Below are 15,721 nucleotides of genomic sequence, written 5' to 3'. Positions count from 1 at the left end.
TACATCAGAGGTTAATGGTGTTTCCTAGAAAGCCTATATTCAGATCAACCAAACCTAGCAATCATTGCCCATTTATCTTAGGGAAAAGGAAATTTTGAATCCTTGTGAAATATTTTCTCTGTACTTTTAGAGCGTTTTTAAATATATGTTATTAATAAATCATCTCACCTTGTCAAGACACCAGATCAGATTCTGAAGTCTAATCATCCGAACAGGGCAGAACCCTGACCTATCTAACTTATGTATTCAAGCCAGCAACCTCCAACCTCCATTGGCATTCTTTTACACAATTAAAAACAATAAGGGATCTCTGAGCAGTTAAGATTGACTTTATCTTTATTCAGAGATAGTTTTAAAATGCTTTGAAAATAGCTTCAAGGACACAGGGAACTAAAATTGAAAAATCCTTCCTTCTGAGCAAAAGTGGGAGAGAAAAGGGAAGAAAATACAATCTTCCCACCATTTTCTCAATTCTTAAAGCCTAGGTTGCCTAGAAGCTTCAGTTTAAGTTCTTTGTTCCATTGGGCAAAGTCTGGGCTGCTTGTTTCCTCTCTAGTCCAGGGACTCATATTGCAAGACTCCTTCAAAAGATCCAATGGCCACTATGGTCCCTCCCATCCCCATTCCTCCTTGGCCACAGGTCCTTGACAGGGGAATGCTGCCTCTGTCTATCTCTCACAGAGGATTAAAACACACGCATTGCATCAAGAAACTCCACTCTAAGGAGTTTAAGGTCCATGACAGATTCCCAATCCTTTAGTACTGAAAAAACTACATCTACTAGAAGAACATTCTGAAACTTCTCCCAGACCTTAAGGACTTAGTTTCAATATTGGGCTCTAGAAGTATGAATAGGAGGAGGAAAGGTCTTAAATCTAGAGAGAAAATGGGGCTTATGCTAGCAATTCAGTATCAGACCATTGCCACTAGAACTTACAAAAAGTTACCCTTAAGGAGACCAGACTAACTGAGCAACAAACATTATGAAATAAAGTAGTAGAAACTCTATGATAGATCACTACAGATTGCAAAAATATAATATTTGTTGATTAACCCAATACCTAGAAAGACAAAATAGGCAACTAGAATTTTACACTAAATGCTTGCTATCTTTTATAAAGAAATAACAAATAACTATGTTACAAATGTACATCCCAAAATGTCCTTGAGAATTCAGCAAATACATTGTTTTAGAACTAGACCATAATCAGACAGGACTGTTGCCTACAAATGCCCAGAATTAATAAAGATTCATAAAAATTTAAGAACAATGTTTTTAATAGATGTTGAAAACTCAATCCAAATTAATAGTAGCCAGCATTTATATAATACTTTAAAGTTTTCAAGGTGATTTAAATATTAACTCATTTGATCCTTACAACAACCTTGTGAGATAGATGCTGTTATCATTCCCAAATTACAGATGAGGAACAGAGATAAATGCTCAGAATCACATAGAATCTAAGGCAGGATCTGAACTCAGTTCTTCATGATTCAAAATCCCACATTCTATTTATTAACTATCTAACTACTTTCATATGAAATGAAAAGCTTTCAAATTCAGAAACTTCTTGGAAGACATTAAAACTACAGCAGAATATGATGACGTTTATGCTGTTTTTGTCATCCTGGCTGCTACTGGTGTTTATTGACTGAAAGTGCTTTCAATATATAAAGCTCCAGAAGATGTTACATGCAATACTCTTATTCAATTACAAAAAAAAAAATCACAGATTATTAATATACAAGAATAACAACAACTTATATTTGGAGTATTTCTATTTGAACCAAATTTTAAAAGAAGAATAAGATAATAATGGTGTTAATAATAAAGTTGAGGCTTCATGATTTCCCTTTACCAATACAAGAGCTAAAACATGCCTCAACCTAGGGCCAATCTTCTGATAGACCTCTCCTAACTTAGTTAAGCTGGTTCTTGAAAAGCCACATATTTAAAAGCTTTCTAGCATGGGGAGCTAGATGGCAAAGTGGATAGAGCAAAGGGCCTGAATGAAGACTTATTTTCTTGAGTTTAAATCTGACCTCAATTACTTATTGTGTGATCCTGGCTAAGTCACTTAACCTTGCCTCAGTTTCCTCATCTGTAAAATAAGCTGGAGAAGGAAATGGCAAACCGCTCCAGTATCTTTGCCAAGAAAATCCAAATGGGGTCGTGAAGAAATAGACTAAATGGAAAAATTACTAAACGACAAGTTCTTAAAACATTTGAGAATCCAGGGTCATCTCTGTCCTATGATAAGACACCAGTGTAGAGCTTTAACAAAGAATATGAATAACATTTTCCTTAGTTTTCCTCAGCCTGTGTGCTAGTTCTGAGTTTCGGGGTTCATTAAATAAGGTGGTCCTGTATGTATGGTCTCTGCAGGGCACTTTTCTTCCTTACTATCACAGTATGGCTCTTTCCTCAAAGGATAAAGAACATCTCTCTCCCTCTCTTCCTCTTTTCTTCTCTCCCTTTCTCCTTCTCTTTCTCTCTTTCCCCTTCCCTCCCTCTCTTTCTCCCTTCCTCCTTCTCGCTCTTTTCTCTCTGTTTCTGTCTCTCTGTATCTCTGTTTCTGTCTCTCTTTCTTCCTCCCTCCTTTTCTCCCTCCCTCCCTCTCTCTTTTCCCCTCCCTCCCTCCCTCTCTTTTTTCTTTCCCCTCTCTTCCTTCCTTTCTCTCCCTCCCTCCCTCCTTCCTCCTTCTCTTTCTGTCTCTCTGTCTCCCTCTCCCTCTTTGTCTCTCTCTCTGTTTCCCTCTCTCCCTCTCTGTCTCTTTCTTTCTCTCTGTCTGTCTCCCCTCCCTCCTTCTCTCTCTTTCCCTTTCTCTCCCTCCCTCCTTCCTTTTTCTCTCCCTTCCTCCTTCTCTCTCTCCTTTCTCTCTCTCTCTGTGACTCTGTTTCTCTGTGTGTGTTTCTGTCTCTTTCTCTCTTTCTCCCTTTCTCTTTGTTTGTCTGTTTCTCTCTTTCTGTGTCTGTCTCCCCCGCCCTCCTCTCTGTCTGTCTCTCTCTCCCTCTCTCCCTCTCCCCCTTCCCCTTCCCTTTCCTTTTCCCATTTCCCTACCATGTTTCTAACTTAAGGGGACCCTGAGCCCTCCAACTGTGATCAGTTGTTCCTGAGAAGTGCCCTGAACATTACTGGTGGGATGTACCTCTTCTGGTGATTCTCCCATGCCACCTACTGGCCGAGCTCTCAGCCCACTCCATTCTGCTTTCATCAAAGAATCACAGAATTTAGGAAATCAAAGGGACCTCAATGCTCACCCAAACCAAACCATAACTGACAAAAAGTCCCATAAGCCACTACCCTTATTGCTAGCTAGAAGGATCTTTCAAGATCATTTGATCCAACTCCCTCATTTGACATATGCAGCCCACTTTTCACCCCACTTTGGAATATTCACAAATTATTGAGTTCAACATGGATTTTTAGCAAAATGTATTCCTCATTCAGCTCAGTCTCTAGCCCAGATCAACTGGGAACTTTTCATCATCTCATTTCCCATTTGCTCCAAGTCAGAAGATCATATGTTAAAAAAAAAATAGATCAAATTTTGTATTAAAATTAAAACAACTGATAAAAGAATAAAGTTAATATTCTCTCCCAGGTAACAGGAGGGAAACCCTAAAAATATAATCCTCAAGAATATTCACACTTAAGAAAGAAGAACTGTTTCTTGCAGCTATAAAGAAAAATAACTATACTTGGAATAACGTGTTGTGGGAAGGGGTGCACTACAGCACAAAAGTCAGGGAGGGGTGAGGGGCATGTTGCCCACATTTCTGGAGGACTTTGGAGTGGCTGTTGTGTTGGAGAGGAAGCATACTATCCTTCCAAAGATGTCATTCCTCTGAGACAAAGCCACATCCTCCCTGTGCTCTTATACAGGACTGGTTTGGGAAAGGAAAATTTAGTTATTTGGCTTTTCTCTACTTACTATATGTCAACCTAGAATCAGACAGCACCATCAGTTTTTTCTATTCCATGTTATTTCTGGCAGAGGGCAAGAAGGTTTCACAAGCAGCTGCTCCCCATCCTTTCCAACTATATATTGGGTGCTACCATGAATGTTTCTTCATAGAGCTCTCCTTCTTCCTCAAAGTTTCTCCCTCCACAATTGGATTCTTTACTTCCAGACACAAAATACACTCCCTCAACAATCTTTTCCAATACCTTTTACAGCATTAGGAAACTGAGCTCCAAAGAAATGACCTTTTCAAGATCATAGTTAGTTTGCAAGGAAAGATGAGAACTCAGGTCTCCTAACTCCCTTTTTTATGATATATTTATTGCCATTTAATTGCCCTCTTTCCAAATTCTCCCCTCTAATTCTTCCACCACACCTTCTCTTTCCACTTTTTTTGCCTCCACTCTGACATCGTCTTGTTGTCTTTCTTGGGTTTGTTTGGGTACATATCTCTTTATGTGTCTCTCCATAGCCCACAAGCTCAAGAAGCAAGATATATTGCAACCCTGTGACACAGAGTATCCTGTATTTGTGTACCAGAACTCTATCCAGGAGACCAATGGGATCATGGAGTGTGGAGGCTGTAGAAAGTAAGATCACACAAAGGTGGGGATGTAGAATTCTGAATGAGCTTTTCCTGCCAGGCAGTGGGTAACAGGAGTTATCTCTCAGATTCCCTCTTCTGGAAAAGCTAAGGGATAGGTGGAAGTATCTGTGAGATAAGATTTTTTCACCCCTCAGAACTTGGGTGCATCTTGTGGGGGTATTTGGGGATGGTGAAATCTTCTAAATTTCTGGTAGCCTCTCTCTTCATTTCTACTTTTATTGCCTGAACCCTTTGAGGAAGAAATATAACAGGACCTAAATTCTTCCTGCCTAGTTTCATTATCCTTCTCTTGTGGAGATTTCTTTCCTTTGTGGCTTTCCCCAAATGTTAATGATGTTTTCTGCCACTGAATACCTCCTCTCCCTAATCCTGCCCTAGGATGCCATTAGAATTTGACCAAGTAGGCACCACGAACCAACCTTATTCATCTATTCTATGACACAAAATGCACACTTAACCAACCAAGAAGGCTCCCCATGACATGGTAGATTTAGAGTGCTCTATCCTCATTCTTTAAATTAATTTGCCCTCCTTCTTCCCCCAAGCAAGGGAAAACAAGGAAATACAAAACAGGCTCACCAAATCAAAATTCAAGCCAACAAACAAATCACTTACAAAGCTGACAAGTGACTACTAATTTCTTAAACCCTACAAGTCTAATTCAATGTCCTGGCCAATTGCACATTTGACTACATTGTCATTCTTTCTACAGGATGTTTGTGATTCAACAGATTCCCAACAGTAACCTCCTTCTTGTAGTGACCGACTCCACCTGTGACTGCAGCATGTTTCCACCTGTCCTTCAAGAAGCCACAGAAGTCAAATATATCCTTCCATTCTGCCTGTGCTGGTCTGAGGTGGAGAGGAGGCAGGGATGGGAGTTTGTGATCAGAATTTTTCCATGTTCCAGGTGTTGAATATCCCAGCCCTTCCCCTCTTCTTTCCTCACATTAGTTCATTGGGTTCCAACCTCTTCCTTGCATTCATGCAACCCTTCTTTGGTACCCCTTCCTCTTGCCATCCTCTGATGCCTCAAAAAGCAGCTGTCACCAGAGGAATCAGGACTCTTTTAGGTCTTTATGTTCAGTTACTAAATTTAGACTTCCTTTCTATGCCCAGCCTCTGGGCTCCTGCTATTGACTTTAACATTGATATACATAATGCATCTGTCAAGTGTGACAGGATGCGCTCCCAGAAACTCCGGAGGCGCCCAGACACCTGCCACGCATTTCATCCAGAGGTGTGTATCCTAGAGAAGTAAACAGGTTGATTAGTCAATTAGCATTTATTAAGCATTCATCATACCCCACTCATTATGCTAAATACTAAGGCTACAAAGAAAGGCAAAAGTAATCCCTGCCCTCAAGAAACTCACATTCTAAGGAGGGATAAAACATGTAAATAATTAGGTACCTATAAGCTATACAGAGTAAATGCAAAGTATGTGAGAGTATCTCACATAGGAAGATACTAGCTGCTGAGGAGACTGGACAAGGCCTCCTAGAGGAACTGGGATTGGAACTGAGCCTTGAAGGAAGCCAGGAATACTAAAATGCTGAGATGAGGGACAGCATTCCAGATATAAGGGACAGGCAGTGTAGCTAAGTGTAGAGTTTATGGAGGGTAGTAAAGAAAACGGAAGGGGAAAATGAAGCTTTAAATTCCAAAAAGCAAACTTTATATTGGAACATGAAGGTAATAAGGAATTTATTGGGTATAATCAGAATTTAGTGAACAGGGAGAGGGAGTGACATGGGCACTTCTGCTTTCTGACATTTTAGAAAAGTCACTTTGGCAGCTGAATGGAGGATGGTTTGTAGTGAGGAGAGATAAGGCAGGGGGGAGCAATTAGAAGTCCAAGCAAGAGTGATGAGGCTCTAAGTGACAGTGATAGGAGTAGAGACAAGAGAATATATAAGACAGTTGTCCTGGAGGTAAAAACAAGATTTTACAGTGGACAGGTTATGTGTGGGGGTAGAGGGAGGAATCAAATATGATCCCAAGGGTGTGACCCTAATTTAAAAAGGAGAATGCAGCCCTCAATAGTAACAAGGAATTTGAGGAAAAAGAGCAGAGATGGAGGAGGGCATTGAAGTGGGGAAATTCCTTTGGTTTTGGACATGTCAAAGTTGAGATACTTATGATATATCCAACTCTATCTAGGACTATAGCTCAGGAGAGAGAGAGTTCTGGGACTCATCTTCATAGAAATGACATTTGAACCATTGGGCAGTTGATGAGATCACCAAATAAGATACTATATAGGGAAAAGAGATGAGAACTCAGGACAGAGCCTTGGGACCCATAATTAGTGGGCTAACGTGAATGAAGAACTGGCCAAGAAGGCTAAAGAAATATCATATAGCTAAGAGAACCAGGAAAGAACAGTGCCATAACAACCAAAGAGTAGAAAGTTTCTAGAAGTTGATCAATAGTGTCAAATGCTATGAAGATATCAAGAAAAATGAAGATTGAAGCTGCCATTAGAATTAGCAGTTAAGATATCATTAGCAACTTTGGAAAGAGTAATTTAAGTCAAAGATGAGGATGTAAATTAGATTAGAGAAGAGGAAAAGTGCAAATAGAAGTGGAGTCCCATAAGGTAGATTGTTTTCTCAAGGAGTTTAGCTGAGAAGGGAAGGATAGATACAGGATGATCACCAATAAACATATTAGGATCAAGAGAGGATTTCTTAAAGATGAAAGAGACATAGGTGCATTTGTAGGGAGAAAAAAAAAAGGAGTTAGGAGATAGAGAATGGAAATTAAAGAGACTGAGGGCAATCTGTGGAGAAGACAGGAAGAAATAGGATGAAAGGAGCACATTAAGGGATTTGCTTTGGCAAGAAAAGAGATCTTTGTTCAAAACAGGAATAAAGAAAGCAATAGTTGGAAAAAGTGTCTGAGTGATATGAAATGAGAAGAAGAGAAGAGGAAGGTACCAGCTAAAGACCCCAATTTTTTCAATGAAGTATGATTAAAATCTGAAGCAAGGTGGTCAGCAGAGGGAGTCTTAGGAGACTTAACTAGATACAAAAAAGGTTTGGAAGAGCCATTCTGGAGAGGACAGAGAATCAAAGAGCTGTAGAATTGCCTTGCTGCATTAAGACTAAATATCATAAATTTGTAGAATACTCAAATCCCCAGCATTTAATGATTTTCTCCAGTCTATTTAGTAGTACAATAGGAAAGAATTCAACGGAGGGGTTCGATAAGGTACGACTGGTGATAAAAATGTGGGAAAGCAAGGGATACCAGACCAGAACTGAGGGCCTGAGAATTGTAAGGGAACAGAGGGCAGTCAGTGCAATGGGGATACCCAGGAAAGAACTGAGGAGTCGAAGAAATGGAGGCCACAGTAAGGGTGAAGAAATGTAGTTTAAGAAATAGAATATGACATAGGGAAATAGTTAATAATAAAAGATTGGGATCAAATAAAGAAATTTTGGAGTTCATGAACATGAACACTGTGGGTTGCAACCAATTCAAGGGTATAACTATCTCTGTGCATATCAGAGGCTCATGGGAACTAATCAGATTGAGAAACTGGGAAGTTAGGGTACTTGAGTATCAAAATGTGTGTTGAAATTCCTTAATATGGGGGCAGGAATTACAGCAGAGAGAAACACTGAACAGTCTTCAATGAAGAAGAAAATAAAATGTTTTAGGGGTTGACAAACAGCAGCTACCAGACTCTGGTTTAAGTGATTTTTTAGTATGAACTTCAAAAGAGAGGTTATTAAGTAATAGTCATGAGGGGACAATCTATAAATAGGAATGGGGAGCAAGGAGTATTCCAAGTTTCCCATTTTGTCAGAGTATGGAAGGTATATCAGAAGTGGAAAAGATAGCATAGCAAAATGTTCTTTGGATGGTAGCAGGAATTGGAAGGAGTAAGAAAGAAAGAAGTTTATGATGAAACGAATTCCAGAAAGCAGAGGGGAAAGATGGAGTACAATAGGAATGGCACATTGGTCAAATAGGTTTAGGGAGATGAAAGTAAGATGAAAGAAAGTTCCCACTTAAAAATAGGGACTAGCATTTGAATATCAGCAGTCAAGAGTCCAAAATTACTGGGATAGACTGAAAGAAGGAGGAGGGGAGTATGCTAATTATCAAAGACGAGTCTAGGAAGATTATTAGTAACTGGAGAGAACTACTAAGAGTGACAGGCAATTAGATTGTTCAAGATCCTCCCTCAAAGCAGGTGACGATGTTGTATCCCCTCAAAAAGCAAGAGGAAGAGGAAATATAGGAACCTAATTACCAATCTTGCAAAGAGAGTCCAATACTGAAGAAAGTCCAAAGGTAGGGCCAACAAAAGATAGGAGATGGGTGTGATAGGAGCTTTTAATTCTCTACCAAATTCCATGTTTCCTGAGGGAATTCTCTGCTAAAGATGTGATGTAGCATATGTGGTCATTCATATGTATTAACGTATGTGAGTGAACTTGGTTTTTTATTGTTTTTTTTTCTAGTAACACATGTACATTAAATTTTTTTTTTTAATACACATTTCTTTATGAGTCAAGTTGGAAGAGAAAAATCAGAACAAAAGGGAAAAACCACAAGAGAAAAAAAAACAGAAGAAAAAGAAAAAAGTGAATACAGCATGTGTTGATTTATATTGAGTCTCCATAGTTCTCTCTCTGGATACAGATGTTTAGTGGGATTGCCTTGGATCACTGAACTGCTAAAAACCTGATTGTTGTTCATCACACAATCTTGCAGTTACTGTGTATAATATATTCCTGGTTTTGCTTGTTTCACTCAGGATCAGTTCTGTAAATCTTTCCAGGCCTTTCTAAAAAATCAGCTTATTCATCATTTTTATAGAATAATATTCCATTACTTTCATATGCCATAATTTATTTAGCCATTCCCTAATTGATGGGTATCTACTCATTTTCCAATTCTTTGCCACCACAAAAATAGCTCCTACAAATATTTTGTGTGTGAATTTATGAAAAATATAAATGTATTTATGTACATGGGTATATATGCATGCATTCATCCATGAATGTATATGCATACTAGTAAATATATTCCTATACAGGTGTATAAAAATGAAGGGCCAGAAAGTATGCTGCTACATAATATATGCTAAGTCTCCCTAAACCTGATCTTGAAGGAGCAAGAAATTAATTGTTTCCAGGCTTGCCTGATTCCTGCTACACTCAATCAGCTACGTTTTTCTATGCAGTCATTAGAAGAGTCAGGAGTATCAATAATTCAAAGTTAAAGATAATCCAAAAAGAATTTACACTTAATCAATCCTATCATCAGTCTCAGAGGTAGAAGGAATTTCCAAGACTATCTAGTCCAATGAATACTTGAACAGGAGCCTCCCAACATCCATTACAAACAGTCACCCAAACTCCACTGGATGGAAGACTCCAAAGTTCACTTCACAGAATTCACTTCTTTACAATTTCTCACACAAAATACAAAGAATCAAAAAGATGGGTTCAACATTCTTACTATGTTGTGATTATGGATCAGTATCACTTAATCTCTCAAGAGCCCCAAGCAACTCTAATACTTTAAATAAATTGAAGAATTGCTTATTCACAATTGAGTTTCTTATACAGATTTGGATCCCCTCTCCCCACTCTCCTCATAAAAAAAAAGTCAGTCTATTCCACTTTGGGGTAGCTCTAATGGCAAGGTTTTTTTTTTTTTTTCTCATAAAATCAAAATCCGTTTTTCTGTAATTTCCATCTATTTTCCCCAATTTTGTCCTCTAAGAGATATACTGCATATACTTGAAGATAGGCAAACAAGAATCAAGTTCCTGGTAAATATGCTCTTATTTAGCTTTGGAATACACTACTTGATGTTATGCTTAAGGAGATAATAATACACAGGTGATGAATTGCTTTGGGACTATGCATGGGAAAGGCAGGCAAGTGCCTAGGACAACAAAGACAGGGGAAGGGGGGTTAGCACAATTCTTAAAAAATAAGTGTGTTGTATGTGTGTGTATATATATGTATATACTTATATGTTATGCTTTCCATGGCATATGGATATTGTCATAAATTTTCTTAGGGTACATTTTCATTCTAGTTCTAAATCCTGGTATCCTTTGTATTATAATGAAGATTCAAAGTTTTCTATAAAAATATGAATGACACAATTTCCATTATGGGGGAGTCCTCTAGTTGGGGTATGACTGACCAGCTCTCCCCTATTTTTATAGGAAAATGCCCAGGACTGTGGAGGTGCTGCAGAGAACTTAGCCTCGATCACACTGCTCCTGTTGCCCCTGGGAACCTGGGTGCTGCTGCGGTGACACAGCTCACAACCTTACCTACAATGGGGTAAACAAGGCTGCCTCTTCCTTGAGCAGATGTTCCAAAAAACTATGACTGATTTGAGATCCAGTCTTTCCCACGTGGGCTATTGAAGCCTCCCTTTTTCATATGGAAAATTACTGCAGACTGTTTGGCTAGGAAAAAAGGCTCCCAAGAACCTCTTCCCAAGTACTATCTGCCTCAAGGTTCAGTGTGGTTCTCAGGTAGCTCCCAGCTACCAACCCCTTCCTTAGTTAAGCATGAATAGATACTGATTTGACTGAAGTTTTCACTTCCATTAATTCACTTAGGTGCCAGGTTTCTGGTTTGATCAAGGAAAGAATTGACTATTTTCACTTAACAGGTTGTTTAGAGAAGAAAGTCTCAGTTTTACAGGTACTGAGACAGGAAGACAGAACAACACAGAAGAAATATTACAGAAAAGACAAAAATGCCACAGAAACTTCAAGGAAAGTAAAGCTTACTTTGGGATACATTTCATTCTCTGGGGTCTGTTCAAGTTCTTATGGGTATGGGTGTAGGAAGGTATATGTTTGTGCAGGTAGGAAGAGCAAATGAAAAAGACCCAAGAAGGGCAAAAACAAATTTCTTTGGGTAATGGCTTACCGCTCCAAATGACAGTCTAATAGTTGGAGAACTTCTAGACACAGCATCAATTCAATAAACATGTATTGAACATTATGTGCTAGTTTCTGGAGATACAAAGTCAAAAATAAAAGTCCCTACCTTTGAGAATGAAATCGAGTAAGGAATTAGGCAGGAAAAATATCTTGTGTATAGCCAAACAAATACAACATATATACAAGTAATTTCCAAGAGGGGGGAATTTCCAAGAGAAGTTTGAACACGAAGGGCACTTTATTAACAATGGAGATTGGGATCTAAAAGAGGACACAGTGGAAGGACAAAGCAGAGTGGGGTAGGGACACAGAAAGCATAGGGTTGCCATGGGCACAAATCCAGGGGAGTATTGCTGGAGAGAGGAGCTTCACTTTAGGTGGCTTGCAACTCAAGTGACTGAAAGAGTAACAATGATACTGACTGATTTATCAGCAAGGGGGGAGGAATGGAAGTGAAGGGATCTTTGGTCTTCAACTAGTGGCTAATATACTTGTACCACCTATCCCACTGAAGGGCTGTGGAGAAAGCATTTGGCACTATATAAATGAGATTTTAGAAAATTATTTTGAAAAAAGACATCTTCCTATTTAATCTACTAATATAACGGAAGCTAAGTGGTACAGTGGAGAAGATTGGGAAAAACAGTTTGAATCCTTCCTCATTTCTTCAGACTATGACTCTAGACTAACAAGTTAGCTAACTTCCTCTTACCTTGCTTTCCTTGTCAGTAAAATGTAAATGTAAATAATTGCATCTACTTCCCAGGGTTGCTGGATGATCAAATTTAGTAAAATATGTAAAAACACTTTGTAAACCTTTATAGTACTTTGCAAAGTACTATATAATGCTAGCTATTATTAATACCCATGGATGCAGATCTTAGTCCCCTAACACCAAAACTAGATAAGAACCAGGGTGGACTCTTGTGCAGATTCCTAGGAACAATTCACATAACTCAATAATTCAAAGGCACAGACAGCTGGATGGGCAAATGAGGAAAGAGGGGAAGGAATTGATCCTGAAGGTGGCTAGGTTTATTATATATTTATGTACAAAGTGCAATTCCATAGTCCTACTCTTGCTATTCTCTGACATTGTCTCCTTGTCCTAAAAAATTAGGTTTCTCAAGTTCTAGGTCTAGTCAAGCATATAGTCCCAGCCCCACTCCCCACCATCCTCATGTAATTCAGGTTATACTATGATCTTTCCCTGGGCATTTTTTTGATCATCTTCAAGAGGTGTCTTAATTCTGCCTCCTGAGGAAGGAAATTTTTTGTAATATGTTTGCTTATAGGGAGAAAAATCTTAATAACTGTAGTAACCACAGTAGATCACACAGTAAGTAAATCAGTTGTTTCAAATGAGGGTGAAAAAACCCCTGAACTTTTTGTACAGTGATCATCCAAGAGCAGAAGAACCCGAGTACTCAAAGCTGTTGGTGCCCCAATGGTCTATGGAACAATCGAGACTGGTTCCTGGGATTTGGTCATCAGTTAGGTAATCAAATTATACAATTCCAGCAAATGAATGTGTATATCTATAACCATGTGTGTGTATATGTATGTCCATATGTAATATGTATATATTGTTGTTAAATCAAGACATCAATAAAAATTTATTTTTAAAATGTTAAAAAATACCAAGTAAAAAGTATCTTGCCTCCAGGAAGATAGAGGCCTATTTATCACTAGCTTACTTTTTCCTAATCAAGTCACTGCAAAGATCTATTTGGGTGTGTCAATGAAAGATTATTTTAAAATTCTTGCTAATTCCAGTTTATAGCCTCTCAAGTAATAACTCAATTCAAAGTTTGCCTCCCATACACTTCCTGCTAGCTACTGCCCCCTTCTCTTTTTCATCAGGAGAGTGTTTTTGCCTTATTTTCCCATCCAATCAAGGGAGTCAAAGGCAAATTTAAAAACTAGAAAAGGTCAGTAAGCACTCACTACACCTCTATCCACTTTCCCCAAGCCCCAGATCTGATTTTGTACCACTCTCAGGACAACCAAAAGAGAAAGCCACTTAAGTACTGGGATTTGAGTGGATTGTTTCTCCCTGTTGCCTTCAGGGATCCAAAAACTGCCATAAGGGCCACCAGATGGCAGTCAGGCTCAGGTAGAAACCGCACCTGGTTCTCTTCACTCTGACATCAATCTTGGCTCTGAGGGAAGTAGCGGGAAAGTAAGAATTCAGTATCTTCAGCGATGGTGACCAGAAACCCAAAAGACTTGTATCATAAATGTTTCACAGTTGGAACATGTGAAGTAATGTGGTTAGTATGTTAGTTACCAAGTTAGCATGAAGCACTGTGTAAATTATCAGCTATTAATCATGTCAAGTCAGCATGTATGTGTTTTGGGGGAAGGTGAAGCAAGAACAGACTAAGTTTGCAGAATCTCTTCTCCCAATTAAAAATGAGAATACAGGCTTCACATATAGTAAAAATGATAATGAGCTGTTACTGTCTACCAAGAGAAGAAAACTAAATTAAGCAAGATTTTAAAGAAAAGGATAGTCTTTTTTCTGGATATTTAAAGGCAGTGTTGCCTAGAAGCCATTGGTACATATGCATATGCATACACACACAAACACACACACACAGATATATTGGGGGGCTTTATTAAGTAAAAATCCATCCATATTTTCTGATTTGAATAGTCACCAAATTAATATCCTAACAGGTGGGACACAAGTATCTTTTCCTATGACTGACTCTAGAAAAAGAGGAACCTTTGGAATTTTTGAGCTATTCTTTTAGAGACTATGGCTTTCTAAATGAGACTGAGTCCAGAGTAGAAGTAAAATAACAGACGCAAATATAATTATGTCTTTACCTGAAAAAAAGAATTTGTGGGTATTATCCATGACAACGATGTAAAAGAAAAAACAAACACCATAAAATAATCAAAAGTGCATGTTACAAAATGACAAATATTAAAGTCGGCACCAAAGAAAGTCCATCTTTTTCCACAATCTGACTCCTGCCCTCATCCTAAAGAATTTCAACATACTACCTTCCACAAGTACTATAATTTCTCAGTTCACTATTCACTTCTCATGAGCTACTCCTCTACTCTGCCTCAACAGAGATGGTCCTACCTTTGATCTTGTCACCACCCAAGTGTTCTTCTCCCATGTTTCATTTTGTGAAATTCTCATGTCTGATTACAATCTTTTACCGTTCTAATTTCCCTCTGCCTTACAACCCTTATCCCTATTTCTCTTGCCCTCCATAATCTCTGATCCTTCCACTTCTCCATCACCCCTCTACTGGCTATGAACTTTCCCTTCAATATTACCAACTCCCTAGTCTATCTATTCAACTCTATAGTATAATCTTACACATTTGAGTTCCTTGTCTTTCCTATCTCATCATGCTTTGTCAAACCCCAGCCTTGGATTATTTCCATTATCTACTTCCTTCATTCCAAATGTATTGAAAGGAATTGGAGAAAGTCCCAAAATCATTCCAACTAGGTCCCTTACAAATTTGAAATATAATCTCAATTCAGCCTTCAAGCAATCCTTTTATATCTTCTTAAAAGACTTGTCCACTCAATACAGATCCTATTTCAAACCTTTTCTTTTCACATCTCTCCAGGGAACTTCTCGCTTAATCCTCTCAGTTGAGGCTCTTGCCTCATATTAATAGGAGAGGAGAGGTAGAGAACATCACCTGAAATTTGCTGGAGCTCTCCCTCTTTTCTCCTCTAAAAATCACTCACAACATCAGCATCAGCCGAGTGAAATGAGCAGGACCAGATCATTATATACTTCAACAATACTATATGATGATCAATTCTGATGGACGTGGCTCTCTTCAACAATGAGATGAACCGTGGCAGCCCTGTTTGTAGTGGCTACAAACTGAATGGATGCCCTTCAATTGGAGAATGGTTGGGTAAATTGTGGTATATGAATGTTATGGAATATTATTGTTCAGTAAGAAACGACCAGCAGGATGAATACAGAGAGGCTTGGAAAGACTTACATGAACTGATGCCAAGTGAAATGAGCAGAAACAGAAGATCATTATATACATCAACAATACTGAATGAAGATGTATTATGATGGAAGTGGATTTCTTTGACAGAGACCTAATTCAGTTTCAATTGATCAATGATGGACAGCAGCAGCTACACCCAAAGAAAAAACACTGGGAAATGAATGTAAACTGTTTGCATGTTTGTTTTTCTTCCCGGGTTATTTTT

General features: G+C 38.6%; 1 protein-coding gene across 1 annotated transcript in view; it reads left to right on the top strand.

Moving 5' to 3' along the window:
- LOC116419435 (voltage-dependent calcium channel subunit alpha-2/delta-4-like) overlaps positions 1-12,282 on the top strand; it is a 44,298-nt gene extending 32,016 nt beyond the window's left edge. Inside the window, exons 8-11 of the mRNA XM_031939620.1 lie at positions 4,438-4,555; positions 5,285-5,397; positions 5,730-5,812; positions 10,775-12,282. Coding sequence (XP_031795480.1) covers positions 4,438-4,555; positions 5,285-5,397; positions 5,730-5,812; positions 10,775-10,867 — 407 coding nt within the window. The 3' untranslated portion in view covers positions 10,868-12,282. The remainder of the gene's footprint in view (positions 1-4,437; positions 4,556-5,284; positions 5,398-5,729; positions 5,813-10,774) is intronic.
- Positions 12,283-15,721: the final 3,439 nt, after the last annotated feature.

The sequence above is a fragment of the Sarcophilus harrisii genome, chromosome 5, assembly GCF_902635505.1.
Source record: "Sarcophilus harrisii chromosome 5, mSarHar1.11, whole genome shotgun sequence".
NCBI lineage: Eukaryota > Metazoa > Chordata > Mammalia > Dasyuromorphia > Dasyuridae > Sarcophilus > Sarcophilus harrisii.
The sequence above is the reverse complement of the archived record's forward strand: the minus strand, read 5'-3'. Positions and strand labels throughout refer to the sequence as shown.